The 14,617-nt window shown below is 42.4% G+C and overlaps 1 protein-coding gene across 1 annotated transcript; it reads right to left on the bottom strand.

Annotated features, from left to right (window-relative positions):
• Positions 1 to 3,184: 3,184 nt before the first annotated feature.
• LOC121897604 (protein NYNRIN-like) lies at positions 3,185 to 7,481 on the bottom strand. The gene is given in 2 exon segments (XM_042412209.1): positions 3,185 to 6,194; positions 6,197 to 7,481. Coding segments are annotated over 2 exon segments (4,026 nt in total). The 3' UTR covers positions 3,185 to 3,453.
• Positions 7,482 to 14,617: the final 7,136 nt, after the last annotated feature.

Raw genomic sequence — 14,617 nt, 5'->3', positions numbered from 1 at the left:
CTGCAGGCAGGAAACTCATATCTACCCTTCCACTCGTTTTCATCATCATTTAGCTGCTCTATAACAATGCCAGGCTGCTGTTTAGGCAATAAAGTCCAAAACTAACAAGTGCCAACACTGTAACTGAAGTGTTTTAATGAGCTGTAATGATGGGAGAAGGGATGTCTTCAATCATAATACACATACACATAATACAGTACACTCACAGAGTAATGATACACCATATTGACTCCAAACCTCTATTTATTCAGCTGGTTAGCTGCACTCGTGCCTATATTTTCAATAATAACTTTGAGACTACACAGATGAGGATGCAACCTGCCCTGATCATGGCTTCAATTAGCACTTGATAAGGACCAGGGGACTAGGACTGATTTTACATCTGATTATAATAATATGCAATATGAAGGGATTAAGACTGCAGGCAAAAACAAAGTGCACTCGATTTAATATGCTTGTATAACACACGTAAATGTATGCACAGACACACAACCTTCAATCCTTCACTAAAATACACCCAATCACTCTACAACCCAGCAGAGCTCTCCCTGGGCTTATCAGTGCATAATTGCTGTTGATTGGTGTATTATTGCTCTGGTTAATCTGCCTGTGGGTGGCTAATAAAGGAGCTCCACCAGGGATGTTATCAATTGTAGGCAGAAGGTGTGCATGGAGCGAGTCTGGAAGCTAAGAAAAGGAGCGAGAGGGAGGGCTGGGAGCAGGGAGAGAAGGGGGAGAGATATGAAGGAAAGTAAAGTGAGAAGGAGAAGTGACTGTGGGATGAAAGAGAAAGAGGAATAAGGATGTTTGATTCATGTTGAAAGACAGGGAAGGACAAATCAGCAAGAAACAACCAGACAGAGAGGATAGTGGGTTTAAATGTTCGTGGTTCAGGATGTGTCCACCTGAGGTAAAGTAAGGTAACATCAGTGGACTGGATGTTGTTCTGACAGAGTTGTGAGAGTGATCTCCAGAGAATCCTTTTATGATTGATGTAGCCTTGTTCCTTGGCCTCCGTTCTATTTCTAAACAGAGGCTGGAGGAAGAAGAGGCTGTGGCGAGGTGATTAGATTCCTCTCCATTAGGCGGCAGGCTGAGACAGGTGGGATATCACCCACAGCAGACACACCTCAGTCCCAATGCTCTGTGCAATAACAGCGTGTTGGCAACTGACCCTGCGGTGTGAGATGGGGAAGCTAACATGACAAACTAGTGTTTCTTTATTCCACTGGGGAGGCTGGCAGTGATTAAATTGGCACATGCTCTAGAGAACGGTGAGAGTGGTGGTAGAAGATGAAGACAAAGACAAGTAATTCAGTAGCAAGGACAAGAACAAGTTGCTTAGAGTCTGGGAAAGTTTGGAGTACATGGCTGCAGGCAAACTGAGGACATTAAACAAAAGGAGATGAAGTATGAGCTCACATACATCTAATGGGACTTCATCTGTCTCTAACAGTCTTTTATACTGTCATAGTCACACATGGAGGCACCTAAACACATTTTAGTGAAGTTTTCATTATTTTTCAAGTCCATGTTGTTGTGGATTTTCGGAGCTGATGCACTGGCAGTTGTCAGTTTGAAGAAGAGAAGACCAAACCAAACTTCGTATGATGATTCTGGGAAAACTTTAATGAAGAACCTTGCAAGGGAGAGCGACTCAAGGGACACCTCCTGTTCGTACGGTGTCCCCAAACTCGTCTGACCCACACAGTCCAAAACCAGCCTTTAAGCCAATCATAGAAACTAGTTCGTCAGTTCCGAATCATAAACCTATGACCTAAATCTGTATCTTTGGTTTGTCTTGTTGCGTCTGATGATGACCTGCATTCTGGCCTTGGTTCGCCTGTGAGGCTCCTGGTTTATTAAACAACATGTGTTATCTTCTGTTTGAGAGAACAGAGGAGTACAGCTTGACATTCTGTTGTCCTGGTCAGTTATGGAATATCCATAACAATCCCCTCTTATTGATCAAAAGATCAATACAAATTACCAATTTATGACTGGACTGGTGGACTGTAAGGGCACAAACAGAGTAGAAACAACATCCGCACAACAGATAACAATTCTCACACAAAAGTAATACAAGAATCAACAATTGCATTGAACAAAATCAAAAGTAAAATCATCAAAACACATAATCATTTAAACACATAATGCAATAACAATAAAAGCAAACAATCAGTAAATTAGATACAAAACCCCTCTTATGTACCCCTTTAAAACAACTGTCATGTGACCCATGAGTTCTGTCTTCCAACCACCAGGGGCAGTAGTGAGGCAAATCCTCAAAGAAGATCTCCTAGAACACCAAAGCGTTAAAGGAGGTCATTGACAGAGGTCACCAGTCACATGCGCAAACAACCTAAGACAAGACACTTCCTGCCTCTTACTAGATGAAATCCTAGCAACTTAAAGGGGAGTCATACAAACATTTGATTACATCATAACAATAAAACAAATCAATCACAAAGTGAAGTCTTCAACCCATGCACTTTGCGTACAGTAGAGGGCCATCACCATGGAGAGGTTACTAGCACATACGATGCATGGTGATGTGGAATCCATCCTCCTGGAGTGATCCTCTTCATTTTCATCAATTTTCAAACACACATTTCAAAAATAATTAAACATTCAATCACATTAATGAAAAACATATAAGATGACTAGATATTTAGGAGATTAATCATTAACACTACTCTATTTCTACAACTTTTCTCAAACTAAAAATGCATAAGATTAATAATCACATCATTAAAGAATCAAAAAATTATTCTAAGATGTCACCTGTAAATAGAAAATGATATGTTTCTTCAACTTTATGAAGTACAAACAAACATAACTCTATTCAATTTAGCACGGTGTGAGTGATTTATACCAAGAAAGCTTTTAGAAACATTAAACCTACAGATTTTGAGTTTCCTCCTCCTCATCTGAAATGATACCTGGGTGAAAACGCCTCATCCAGTCCTGGAAAGTTTCAAAATCATAATACCTCAAACCTGTGTGATTATGATCTGCAGTGTTTCCAGTGACATGCACCTGGGCTGCTTGGAGTACAGACCCTGTGGTCTTTTTCACTACCAGCTTGATTATCAAACCTTCGTCGACGTGGATGAACTCTGCTTCGTCTCAAACAGTGTTTTATCATATGTAGACCACCGCCATCTACCTCGAGAAAAAGTAAAGTGTTGTAGAGTCCCAATGGGCTCATTGATTTGTCCGTATGTCCAAGATCTGGCTCTTGGTCTGCATTTTCTGGATCATTCTGCAAAGGGCGCCCCTGTCCATGGGGCACTGGGTTCATGGCACCGACTGTGTCATGAGAAGGAAAGCCTTTCCGCTCTCCTTCGCCTGGAATCAGAGAGACTCCTGTCTCTCTCTCATTTGGACCAACTTGACCTGTCCCCTGCCCGAACCTACTAAACAGGAGAGAAAAAAGGAGTAACCATCCGGTTACCTGCCAGGGCTCTGCTCTCCTCCGCCAGTGGTTGGGGGGGCCAGTCTGCACCTTGTGGCGTGGATCCATTCTGCTCTGCCTTCGACCTTCAGGGCCGTCCTAGTAGTCAGCAGCACCTGGTATGGACCTTTCCACCTAGGAGACAAAGACACTTTTTCCAGAGATTTGATTAATACCAGGTCACCTTCTCGAAAGGAATGAATTGGTTCTTCCGATGGTTTGGGGAGTCTGTCAGCCACCTGTAAATGATACTTTCTCAAAATCTCTGTTAGTCTTTTCACATACTCAGTCATGAACTCATCCGTCCAAAGCAGAGTAGCTTTGTGTGGTGTCAGTGGGGGACTTGTCCCTGTGGACATTGGTCTTCCCATCAGCACCTCGTGAGGACTCAGTCCTGTAGTTGCACTTGGTGCACTCCGAATGGAGTACAGCACAATCGGCAGTGCATCAGGCCATTTCAGGCCTGTGGCTAGGACTGTTTTGGTCAATCTGTCTTTGATAGTTGCATTCATTCTCTCAACTTGACCTGAACTCTGTGGATGATAAGGAACATGTAACTGCCACTTAAATCCTAAGATTTCTGACAGTCCCTGAGTGATTTTTGACACAAAAGCTGGACCTCTGTCGCTATCTATTCCCTGCGGCACTCCGTACCTAGGGATTACCTCTTTTAGCAGACACTTTACAACTGTTCTTGCATCTTCTTTTTTCGTTGCAAAAGCTTCTACCCACTTCGAGAACCTGTCGGTTATGACTAGCAAGTATTTGAAGCCTTGTGAGCTTGGCATATGTACAAAATCTATTTGCATATTTACAAAAGGACCTGATGGGGGTTCTAAGTGGTCATGTTTCACTGTGCTATTCTTTTTTCTGGTCTGTTGACATATCATACAACTATCCACAAGTGTTTGTGAAACTTGAGTAATGCCTGGAGCAAACCACTGTGAGCGAATAACATCATTCATCACCCCTCTTCCAACATGCGCTGGACCATGCGTCACACGTGCCAGTACATGAAGGAGAGCTCGAGGGCAAACCGGTCGACCATCAGGGTGGAGCCACAAGCCAGACTCCGCGTCAACTTTACAACCTTTACGCAACCAAAGACTTCGCTCCCTGTCATCAGCGTGATTTTGCATTGTCACGACATCATTAGCGGAAGGAACTGGAATTGGATTGGTAGGTTGTGTGGAGGCACATTGAAGTACCAAAGAGGGAGAGGAAAGTGCCGCTTGTTTGGCTGCAGTGTCAGCCATTGCATTTCCTCGTGAAACAGGATCAGTTCCATTCGTGTGAGCAGCACATTTGATGATTGCAAGCTGAGATGGGCGCAAAATAGCATCTAACAGGTCATTAACCAAAGTGTGATGCTGTAGTGGTTTTCCAGAAGATGACACAAAACCTCTCATCTTCCATAACTGGCCAAAATCATGAGCAGCGCCAAATGCATATCTTGAGTCAGTGTAAATAGTAGCCACCTTACCAGAAGCAAGAATACACGCTCTAGTTAGAGCATACAGTTCTGCTGCTTGAGCAGAGGTACCTGGAGGCAGTGCTTTTGCCTCTACTACCCCCCAATCGTTAACTACTGCATAGCCAGCTAGATGTGTGCTATCAGATGGTCTGCTAGCTGAACCATCAGTGTAAAAAATCAAATCAGAATTGGGTATTGGTGTCTGCAACAAGTCTGGCCTTGGGGATGTACACAGGTCAATAGTTGTGATGCAATCATGCTCATCATCTGTGTCAATCAATGGAAGGAGAGTAGCTGGATTCAATGGAGGTGAGCGTTTTAAAGTGATGTGTGGACTATGAAGAATGATTGCTTCATAGCCTGAACGACGTGCAGCTGTCATGTGTTGGGTAGCAGATGTGTTCAAGATGTGAAGTACTGCATGTGGAACGTGCACAACACAGTCATGAGCCAGTACAATTGGAGAAGATTTCTCAATCATGATGGCAACGGCGGCCACCGCTCTTAAGCAACCTGGCATGCCAAGAACCACAGGGGTTAGTCGAGAGGAGTAGTACGCAACTGGACGGTAATGAGACCCATGTTTTTGCACGAGAATGCCTGTAGCAAAGCCATCTCGTTCATGTACATGCAGATGGAACGGCTGATGATAGTCCGGCAGCCCCAATGCCGGAGCCAAGGTGAGAGCATGTTTCAGGTCCTGAAAAGCTTTGTTCATGTCCTCAGTCCACTGCACCTTGGGAGGAGCTGATTGCAGTGTGGCGTTTCGCAAAACAGAGTCCATAGCAGCATACTCAAAGATCCAATGTCTGCAATAATTCGCCATCCCCAAGAACGAGAGCATTTGTTTCTTGGTTGTGGGAGGAGGCATGTTAACCAGCAGTTTCAACCTCTCCGGTGACAACAGGCGCTGTCCATTTTTCAAAACATGACCCAAGTATGTCACCTCAGACCGACAAAATTGCAGTTTGGCAAGTGATGCTCTATGACCACACTCAGCTAGTCTCTGTAGGAGCAAGATGGAGTCCGTTCGACAAGCTTCCTGTGATGGTGAAGCTATCAGGAGGTCATCTGCATACTGTAGGAGAGTGGAGCCCCCTGGAAAGTGGAGGTCATCCAAGTCCCGTTTCACTGCTGCTGCGTAAACTGTAGGACTCTCGACAAAACCCTGAGGCAAACGCTGCCAGGTGTACTGTTTTCCTTTGAATGTGAATGCAAACAGATACTGGCTATCTGGATGCAACGGGATTGAGAAAAAGCTGAACTCAAATCAATGACTGTGTAGTGTGTTGAGTTGGATGGTAGTGAAGCTAAAATCGAATTTGTGTCTGGCACAATTGGAGCTGTTGGCACTACAATGCTATTAATAGCTTGCAAATCTTGTACAAAACGCCATTCATCTGGGCGGTTTGCTTTTGGAATGGGTAAAATGGGTGTGTTACATGGGCTTGTTGTTTGAACCAACACACCTTGATCCAGTAAAGACTGAATTACACCTTCAATACCAGCAATTGACTTGTGTGGCAAATTGTATTGCCTGACCATTGGTAGTTTAGCACCAGGTTTGAGTGTGACTTCGTGAGGTGGAGCCGAATTCACAAAACCCACATGGTTTTTATGTTTAGCCCATAAAATAGATGGAACCTCTGAAAGCTCTGATGGAGGCCCATACTGTGTGGGGAGGGGTGGTTGTTGCAAAACAAACCTACTCTGAGGTAGCTGGATGTGCTCAGTTAAAGATAACATGTACAGCTCAAGGCCCAAGTGTGTTATTGTTTGAGTTTGAGGAGTCTGCGCAGCTCCTCTCAATGCCTGGCACTGTGCCACCATGCTTTCAAGCTGTTGTGGGTCACAGCCAGGAGAGACAGCTACAGTGATGTATGGAAATGAATCTTTATCATTAACCAATTTGCGCTGTGCGTCAGATAACCGAATTGGAATTGCACATCCCTGTGGACCAACAAACAAACATTGTTCACACTCCAACCCCTCTTGTGTATTCAAAAACACATCAGCTAATTGTTTGTACACCTCTGGGGGGTTAAATGCTGCTGTACAGTGACACTGTAGTACAGGCCTCATGGCAGACATCTGTGTTGCACATGCTGGTGAAATTTGAGCAATTTTTTGAATGCTAGATACTGTGAAACTGGAAGCCATGTTAAAATCAGTCAATGACCAACAATACAAACAATCAGCAATAGTTTTCAAAAACTGAAATGCATGAGCAGCCTTCACATCAGGTAGGCTTAAAAACAATCCATCAGGTGTGCATTGAATGGTGGCATGTAGCTTGCAAAGTAAATCTCGTCCCATGAGATTAATTGGACTTTTCTCAGAAATCAGGAAAGAATGTTGCACATCTGAACCTTCAACAGTTATTTTAGCTCTCTGTGATAGTGGCTCAACAACAGGAACGCCGGAAACACCCACGGTGGTGACAAAATTAGGTGTTGGTGTACATACATGCTCATCAGCTTTAACAGTGGAAATTGTGGCCCCACTATCTACCATAATGTCAACTCTACTACCATTTACTTCAACAGGCATTATTGGATCTTCTGAAGGATCTTTTGAAAGTCGAATTACAGCTGCTTGAATGGGAAATGTTTTTTCTGATCCTGGCCCTCTATGGCCTCCCTATGCTTGATTGTAATATTGTCCATGATTCACATTATCAACATGTGGAGGAGGTGGTAGTGGTTGTTGTTGTTGTTGTGGTAAAGCAAGGGGGGCTGTTTGTTGGAAATTCCTTGTTTGGTGATCCTGGAATGGGTAATTTTGCTTGTTCTGACGACGACCACTTCTACACTCATTAGCCCAATGTCCCGCTTTCCCACATTTGTGACACTTTCCCGGTTTTCGCTTGTTATTGTTTTTGAAATGCTGTTGTCCACCCCCCTGTCGCGCATGCTGTAACATTTGTTTTGGGAAGGAGGCAGATTTGTCTTCAGCAAAAACTTCACACCTATCTAGCGCCATCATTTTGTTTACCGTTGCTTTCCAGTCTTTGGTTTGCCAATCGGTGACAGACAATTTGTATGCAGCTGCAACATTTGGTTTTAGATTTTGCACAAAGGTTGTAACAACAAAATATTCATTTCCTTCTCGTCCTATTCCTGCATTGCTATCCCAAGTACGTGTAAATCTGTTAACAAACTCAGGTACAGTTTCATATGCATCTTGGACACAGTGAATTACTTTATTAAAGTCAGTGCGCTGTCGTGCACATTTTCTTATTGCTGTTTTTGCTTCTTCATTTAACCAGTCAATCATGGTTCTATGAGGAGGCCACTGGCCATCCTCTGTCCGAGCAGGGAAAAGAAATTCACCTTTGCACAAATCCCACTCCGTTCTGTATGAGCCAGCAAGTAATTGTTCAACATCAGGTATCAGACAGTTATACACAGAGCATACATATCTTAACCATCCCCAGTATTCATCTGGGTTTGTGGTCGGATTGGGGGCATTTTGTGTCATTCCAACTATCTCAGCAGGAGTCCATGGTTTGCAGACAGCTGTGTTGCCAACCATGATTTTTGGAGCATTTATTGAGGTGGATGTAATGTTTAGAGGGGGCTCTAAAATGTTAGTTTTCGATCTTGTATGTCTTTCCAGATGTGAATGTGTCATTCTAGTTGTACCTCGTCTCTGAGTTTTGCTACTTGCAGTGTGGGGTCGTCTCTGTGTCATCTTTGGCCTGACTGCAGGTTCTGTGTCGTCACTATGATCTGTGTCAGACTCCTCCCCCTTACCTCTGGCTCCTTGTAACTCAAGTTCTACCTCACTTTCTCCTGAGCTGTCCTGAGTGTCTATCTCTGTTTCTTCAGCAACGGCAGCTAAATGTCTTTTCTTTTCCTTTCTTTTCTGGCTTTTTACCTGTTTGAATGACAAATTAGCTTTCTTTTCTTTTTCTGCAGCTTTCCTAGCTTTTTCTTCGTCGGCTCTATCTTTCTTTTCCTGTTTAACTCTTTCCCTTTCTCTAGCAGCCTGACTGTCTCTTTCCCTTTCTCTAGCTGCTATCTGCTCTTCTCTATTTTCTACTTCAGTCTGTAGTCTTTGTCCCTCAACAGCTGCGGCTAGTAAGAGAAATTCATCGTCAGTCTTTGCTTGTTGTGAAATGGTTTGATCAGTCATGTTAGCAGCTGAAAAGGGGTTTGAAGGTGAAAGTTGTGGAAAAATTGAAATCATTGTTTTGTTTGTGTGTGACTCTTGCAAAGGCACTCCAGCTTTGGATACAATGGTCAACAAAGTTTGTGGAGAGGGAGCATCAGTTTGCCGTTTTGCCCAACCGTATATGATAGCTTTGGAAATGGCCTTCACATTCTCACCATGCCTCTGTTTAATTTTCATCATTTCTGTAGCTCTGGTTTGCAACTCTGCTTCCAACATAGGCAAGTGACATGCTGTCACACATTTAACACAGTTCTCCACTGCTGCTCTGAACTCATCAGAAAAACGATCAACTCTTTTTTCATCCAGACTCACTCCACACCTCTGACGAGCAACAGTTAACCACACATTTACACAATCTTTCATATACGCACTATCCCAAGATGGATTTCCAAAATCTGGGTTAACATTGTACTCAGCAATCTGAAGCTTATCTCTATCAAACGCTCCTTCGTATGGCCATTCGCCATCTGTCCACTGATTCATAAGGGAAGAAAATGGAAACACAAAAGTCCATCCTTTCAATCTACCAACAACTCCCGCCGGAGATTGTGGAGAAAACATCGCTCTATATTGTGCATCTGTGAGTGTGTGGGGGTTTGCTTCGGGAAGCTTATCAATGGCAGATTGACCTTTTACTTCTGAATTGGTGCGTTTGTTTCCTACTGAAACAGATTTGTTCTTTCTCTTGTGTTTTGGTGAATGAATTAATTTTGTAGTAGATTGTGTTCTACTCACTGCTTTAGACGTGTTGTTGCCCATTTTAACACATTTACATTAAAAACATCACACAAACAAACACATCAAACACAAAACAGACACATCAAAACTTTCCCAGCATCACCGAAGTTCTTTTTTTTACACCTCTCTTCCTGGTGCAATAGCAGTGATCTGAAGCCAAACCGACGAAGCAACTCTTCGTCTTGTGTACACTGTTTATTGTTTGAAAAAATTTTTACCGGCGCCCGACTCTAGGACTTAGAATCCCAAGTCTGAAAACATTTCTCACAGGACACAGAGTGGATGATCCCCGATCTTGGCTTAAACGAAATAGGCCAAATCCTACCCCGAAAACGTCTTTTCTATAGTTTAAACCTCAGGTGGGTCCCCCTGTGCCGGACGTAGCCCGAAGCTAGCCCAGAAATCCCAGCCACTTTTGTGGCACTGCAGGAGTTAAGACTCACTCAACTCTGCCTTTTTTTACCTCTTCACAACCACATGCTTTGCACCTGCTTATCACTGCACAGTTTCAACACATTTTCATGTGTTTAGATTCTTTAACCATCAGCTTTTTGCTTTTTTTTTTTTTTGTTCACTTTGTGACCACCTTTAAAGTGAAAGTGATGCACAGTTTCTTTGTGATTTCGTCAAACGCAGACATGGTAAGGCACAATAATAAAATAAAATTATGCACTTACCACGTCTTTGTTGTGTTGAAATCCTGTTCGTGACGCCAAATTGTTGTGGATTTTCGGAGCTGATGCACTGGCAGTTGTCAGTTTGAAGAAGAGAAGACCAAACCAAACTTCGTATGATGATTCTGGGAAAACTTTAATGAAGAACCTTGCAAGGGAGAGCGACTCAAGGGACACCTCCTGTTCGTACGGTGTCCCCAAACTCGTCTGACCCACACAGTCCAAAACCAGCCTTTAAGCCAATCATAGAAACTAGTTCGTCAGTTCCGAATCATAAACCTATGACCTAAATCTGTATCTTTGGTTTGTCTTGTTGCGTCTGATGATGACCTGCATTCTGGCCTTGGTTCGCCTGTGAGGCTCCTGGTTTATTAAACAACATGTGTTATCTTCTGTTTGAGAGAACAGAGGAGTACAGCTTGACATTCTGTTGTCCTGGTCAGTTATGGAATATCCATAACACATGTGATAGATGTTCAAACTGAAGAGCTGGGACAGCCATTTGAGGAGAACTGTCCTATATGGAAATATTTGCTACCTTTGATTCAATACAGTAGGTTTAGCTTTTGCAATACATTGTCTATGACAGTGATGCAAAACTGTTGAACATGTTTTCTTCACCTTTCATCATCTCTAAGATAACCTGAAAAACTGCTTTTATATGTGATTAATATTCTATCACTTAAAAAATCTTCCATTTGAATTGATCATATCATTATAAATACATAAATGGAATCAATTTATTTCAGGTTTCAGCTGGACAGAAAGATTTGTCAGACAGATTTATAAACAAAGCACAAAAAGTAAGGAAATTTGTGTTTGGTAGATTATTTCTTTGTTGTAACAATGCTTCTTGGCAATAAATCTTATACCACTGGAAAGCCTGTTTATTTCCCTTTTAAATGGTGCCACATTTGTAAGGAACATGCATTTGTGGGATGAGCAGCAGAGCTGAGTATGTGGCTTGTGCCGATGAAAAATTTGCCAAATCTTCTCTGCCAATGCCAAACAGCTTATTCTGCCATTGACATTGTTTGGTGTTTGGTGGATTGGATGATTGAAATTTGAAGAAACAAGACATATTGGCAATTTAACAATTTATTCATTTAACAAAGAGGAGCCTCAGTAGCGTGTGGAAGAACCATACACAGCCACAACAGCCTGGCACCTCCTCCTCATGCTGGTCATCAGCCTGGTCACACACTGCTGTGGGATGGCATCCCATTCTTCAACCAGCATTTGTCGCAAGTCAGCCAACGTGGTTGTGTTGGTCACTCTGGCACGAACAGCACACCCAAGCTGATCCCACAAGTGTTCAGTGGGGTTGAGGTCAGGACTGCTGGCAGGCCATTCCATCCTCTCCACTCCCAAAGTCTGGAGGTAGTCTCTGATGAACCCCGCTCTGTGGGGGGGTCATCTTGGAGGATAGAGTTCAGGCCCAGACTGTGGAGATATGGGATTGCCACTGGCCTCCCCACACCATCACACTGCCTCCACCAAAAGATGTTACTCTATCAGTGCGGCAATCAGCATAGCGTTCTCCACGTCTTCTCCACACTTTGACCCTATGATCCAACTGCTGTAGGGAGAATCTGGACTCACTGAACATAACGTTCCTCCACATGTTCAGGTTCCAGTGCATGTGTTGCCGACACCAGTGCAAACGGGCATGATGGTGAAGGGCAGTCATGGCAGGCCTCCTGGCAGCCCTATGCTGCCAATCAGGCACCTGATTGGCAGCACCTGGGGATACCAGAAGCTCAAAACAAGAGTCAATAGCAACAGCAAAATAAGCTGTTTGGCACTGGCAGAGAAGATTTGGCAAATTTTTTATCGGCGCAAGCCACATACTCAGCTCTGCTGCTCATCCCACAAATGCATGTTCCTTACAAATGTGGCACCATTTAAAAGGGAAATAAACAGGCTTTCCAATGGTATAAGATTTATTGCCAAAAAGCATTGTTACAACAAAGAAATAATCTACCAAACACAAATTTCCTTACTTATTGTTTTATGTTTATTTGTGATTTTAGTATGAGCTGTAGAATAAGTGATCCAGTTTACTGAAGGCAGACAACCTTCACTAACTGGTAATGGTTCATGATACTCAAGTAGAAACTGCCTGTGTGTTCAAATTAGAATTCAACTCCAGGCAGCAATATTATCAGTTAAGAAAAAAAGCCTGGAGGTTGTTCTGTTGCCTTTATGATAGCACCTCCTACTGGTGAGCTGCTTGTACTGAGCCAGTGGTTGATAAGGTGGACTGGACATACAGTACATAGTGGAATTCACATGGAATTCATGGAAATTTTCAGCACTGACATTTTAATCTTTTTTCTCACAAGTAGTTTGGCAGAACTGTAGTAAAACTAGTGAGAAAAATATGAAACTTAACTGTAGGAACTTTAATTCTCTTTGCTAGGCAAACTCATACTCTTTTATTTTGATTGTACAGTTCATTTTTCTATTGTCATATCCACTGGGGTGCACTGTATTTCTTCTATTTATTTAGTTTTTATTCTGCAGTACAATGGTAGGAAGGGGAATCAGTTCAGACCACCACCATTCAACCCTGTCATTGTGCTCTGATAGGAGCCCGTATAAAGGGCAAACCTCATCAGACAGGTGGTTGGGTAAACTATTTTAGATTTGCATAATGTACAACCACTGCAGATTGTCAAAACACTACACAGCTTTGTACAAAAGGACACAAAGCACAGGTGGCTAACTCAACAGGATGTGATCATATGATAATATCATTCCTTTTTTTCCCTTCAACACGTAACAGAATGTCATAAACAGACATCTTTGTCATTTTTGGTAATCAGGACGACAGGCAGCACAGTGCTTAGTGTAAGTTGCAAATGGCCAAATATTAGCTTACTTGAATATATAAAGAAAATAAAGCATCATTAAACATATTATTTCTTTTTATTTAAGTGTTTTTATCTTTATAGTAGCAGTGTAGATACAGACAGGAGATGTGGGGAGAAAGAAAAAGACACAACATGCAGCTAAAAAGTTCTTCAGCCAGAATCAAAAAGGGGATTTTGCGACCACACTGCATGTGTCTCAACCACCAGGACACCAGGACACCAAGTGATCCCCATAATTTACAAACAGCCAGGTATTCCTGCATTTACTTTTCCCTACAATCCCCCAGGATGTTTGCCGTCTGCTCATACATATATTTGAAGTCTTGGTTTTATAAATTTACTCAACACATCTTCCAAGATCCTTGGTGGGAGACAGTTTATTAATCTGAATACATGCTTGGAAAATTCAAGGTTTGGTCAGGTTGACCCTTAACAAGGTGTGTGTAGGTTGAGAAATCTATCAGTCACAGTATCTGGGCTCTATCAAAGGAAATCTATCATCATGTTACCTTTACAGGACATTTAGCCCTATTTTTGAATTGTATAAATCAGTCACAATAAAAATCAGTTAAATTCATCTGATTGACACACTGATAGTAATAATTATGCAGTAGGGTGGCTCACTGACTACAGAAACCATACATCAACCAGAGGACCTGGATTCAAATCTTCAGGTCAATAAATATATGGCCTGCTGAAATGTCCTTTAGCAAGACACTAAAAACCGAAAAGCAGCTGATGATGTTCTGTGGCTGTAATATGACCTTCCTGTGAATGAGGACAAAACAAAAAAAGAAGAAAAAAAACATATTTATGATACATTCATTTTCAAAAACATATTTATAGGGATTACACCTATCTTAAAGCAATGACTTTAAAGCTGAGAAGAGGGAACAGAGATTTTAGTGGGAGCAAAATTTTATGTATTCATAAAGTACAAAATAAATGATTTTGGAGCAGTTTCAGAACTACATTTGAGACTGAAGGCTGTTTTCCATTCCACACCCGTGGTTCACTCCAAACTGAGCGCAGCTACTTGCATAATGGAAGTGCTAATCTGCTCAGATTTGCTCCTCAAAGGAGTTACAAACAAAACATTATAAACACAAAGCTGTTGCACTTCACCATTAGATTATTCAAGCATAAAGTCCCCTTCCGCTCAAAAATATGTTTTTCTTCTTGTTGCTTCAGTTGGATGTTTGACCTTCAGTGTGCAGAATGA

Source organism: Thunnus maccoyii, chromosome 5, assembly GCF_910596095.1.
Source record: "Thunnus maccoyii chromosome 5, fThuMac1.1, whole genome shotgun sequence".
NCBI classification, from domain to species: domain Eukaryota; kingdom Metazoa; phylum Chordata; class Actinopteri; order Scombriformes; family Scombridae; genus Thunnus; species Thunnus maccoyii.
The sequence above is the reverse complement of the archived record's forward strand: the minus strand, read 5'-3'. Positions and strand labels throughout refer to the sequence as shown.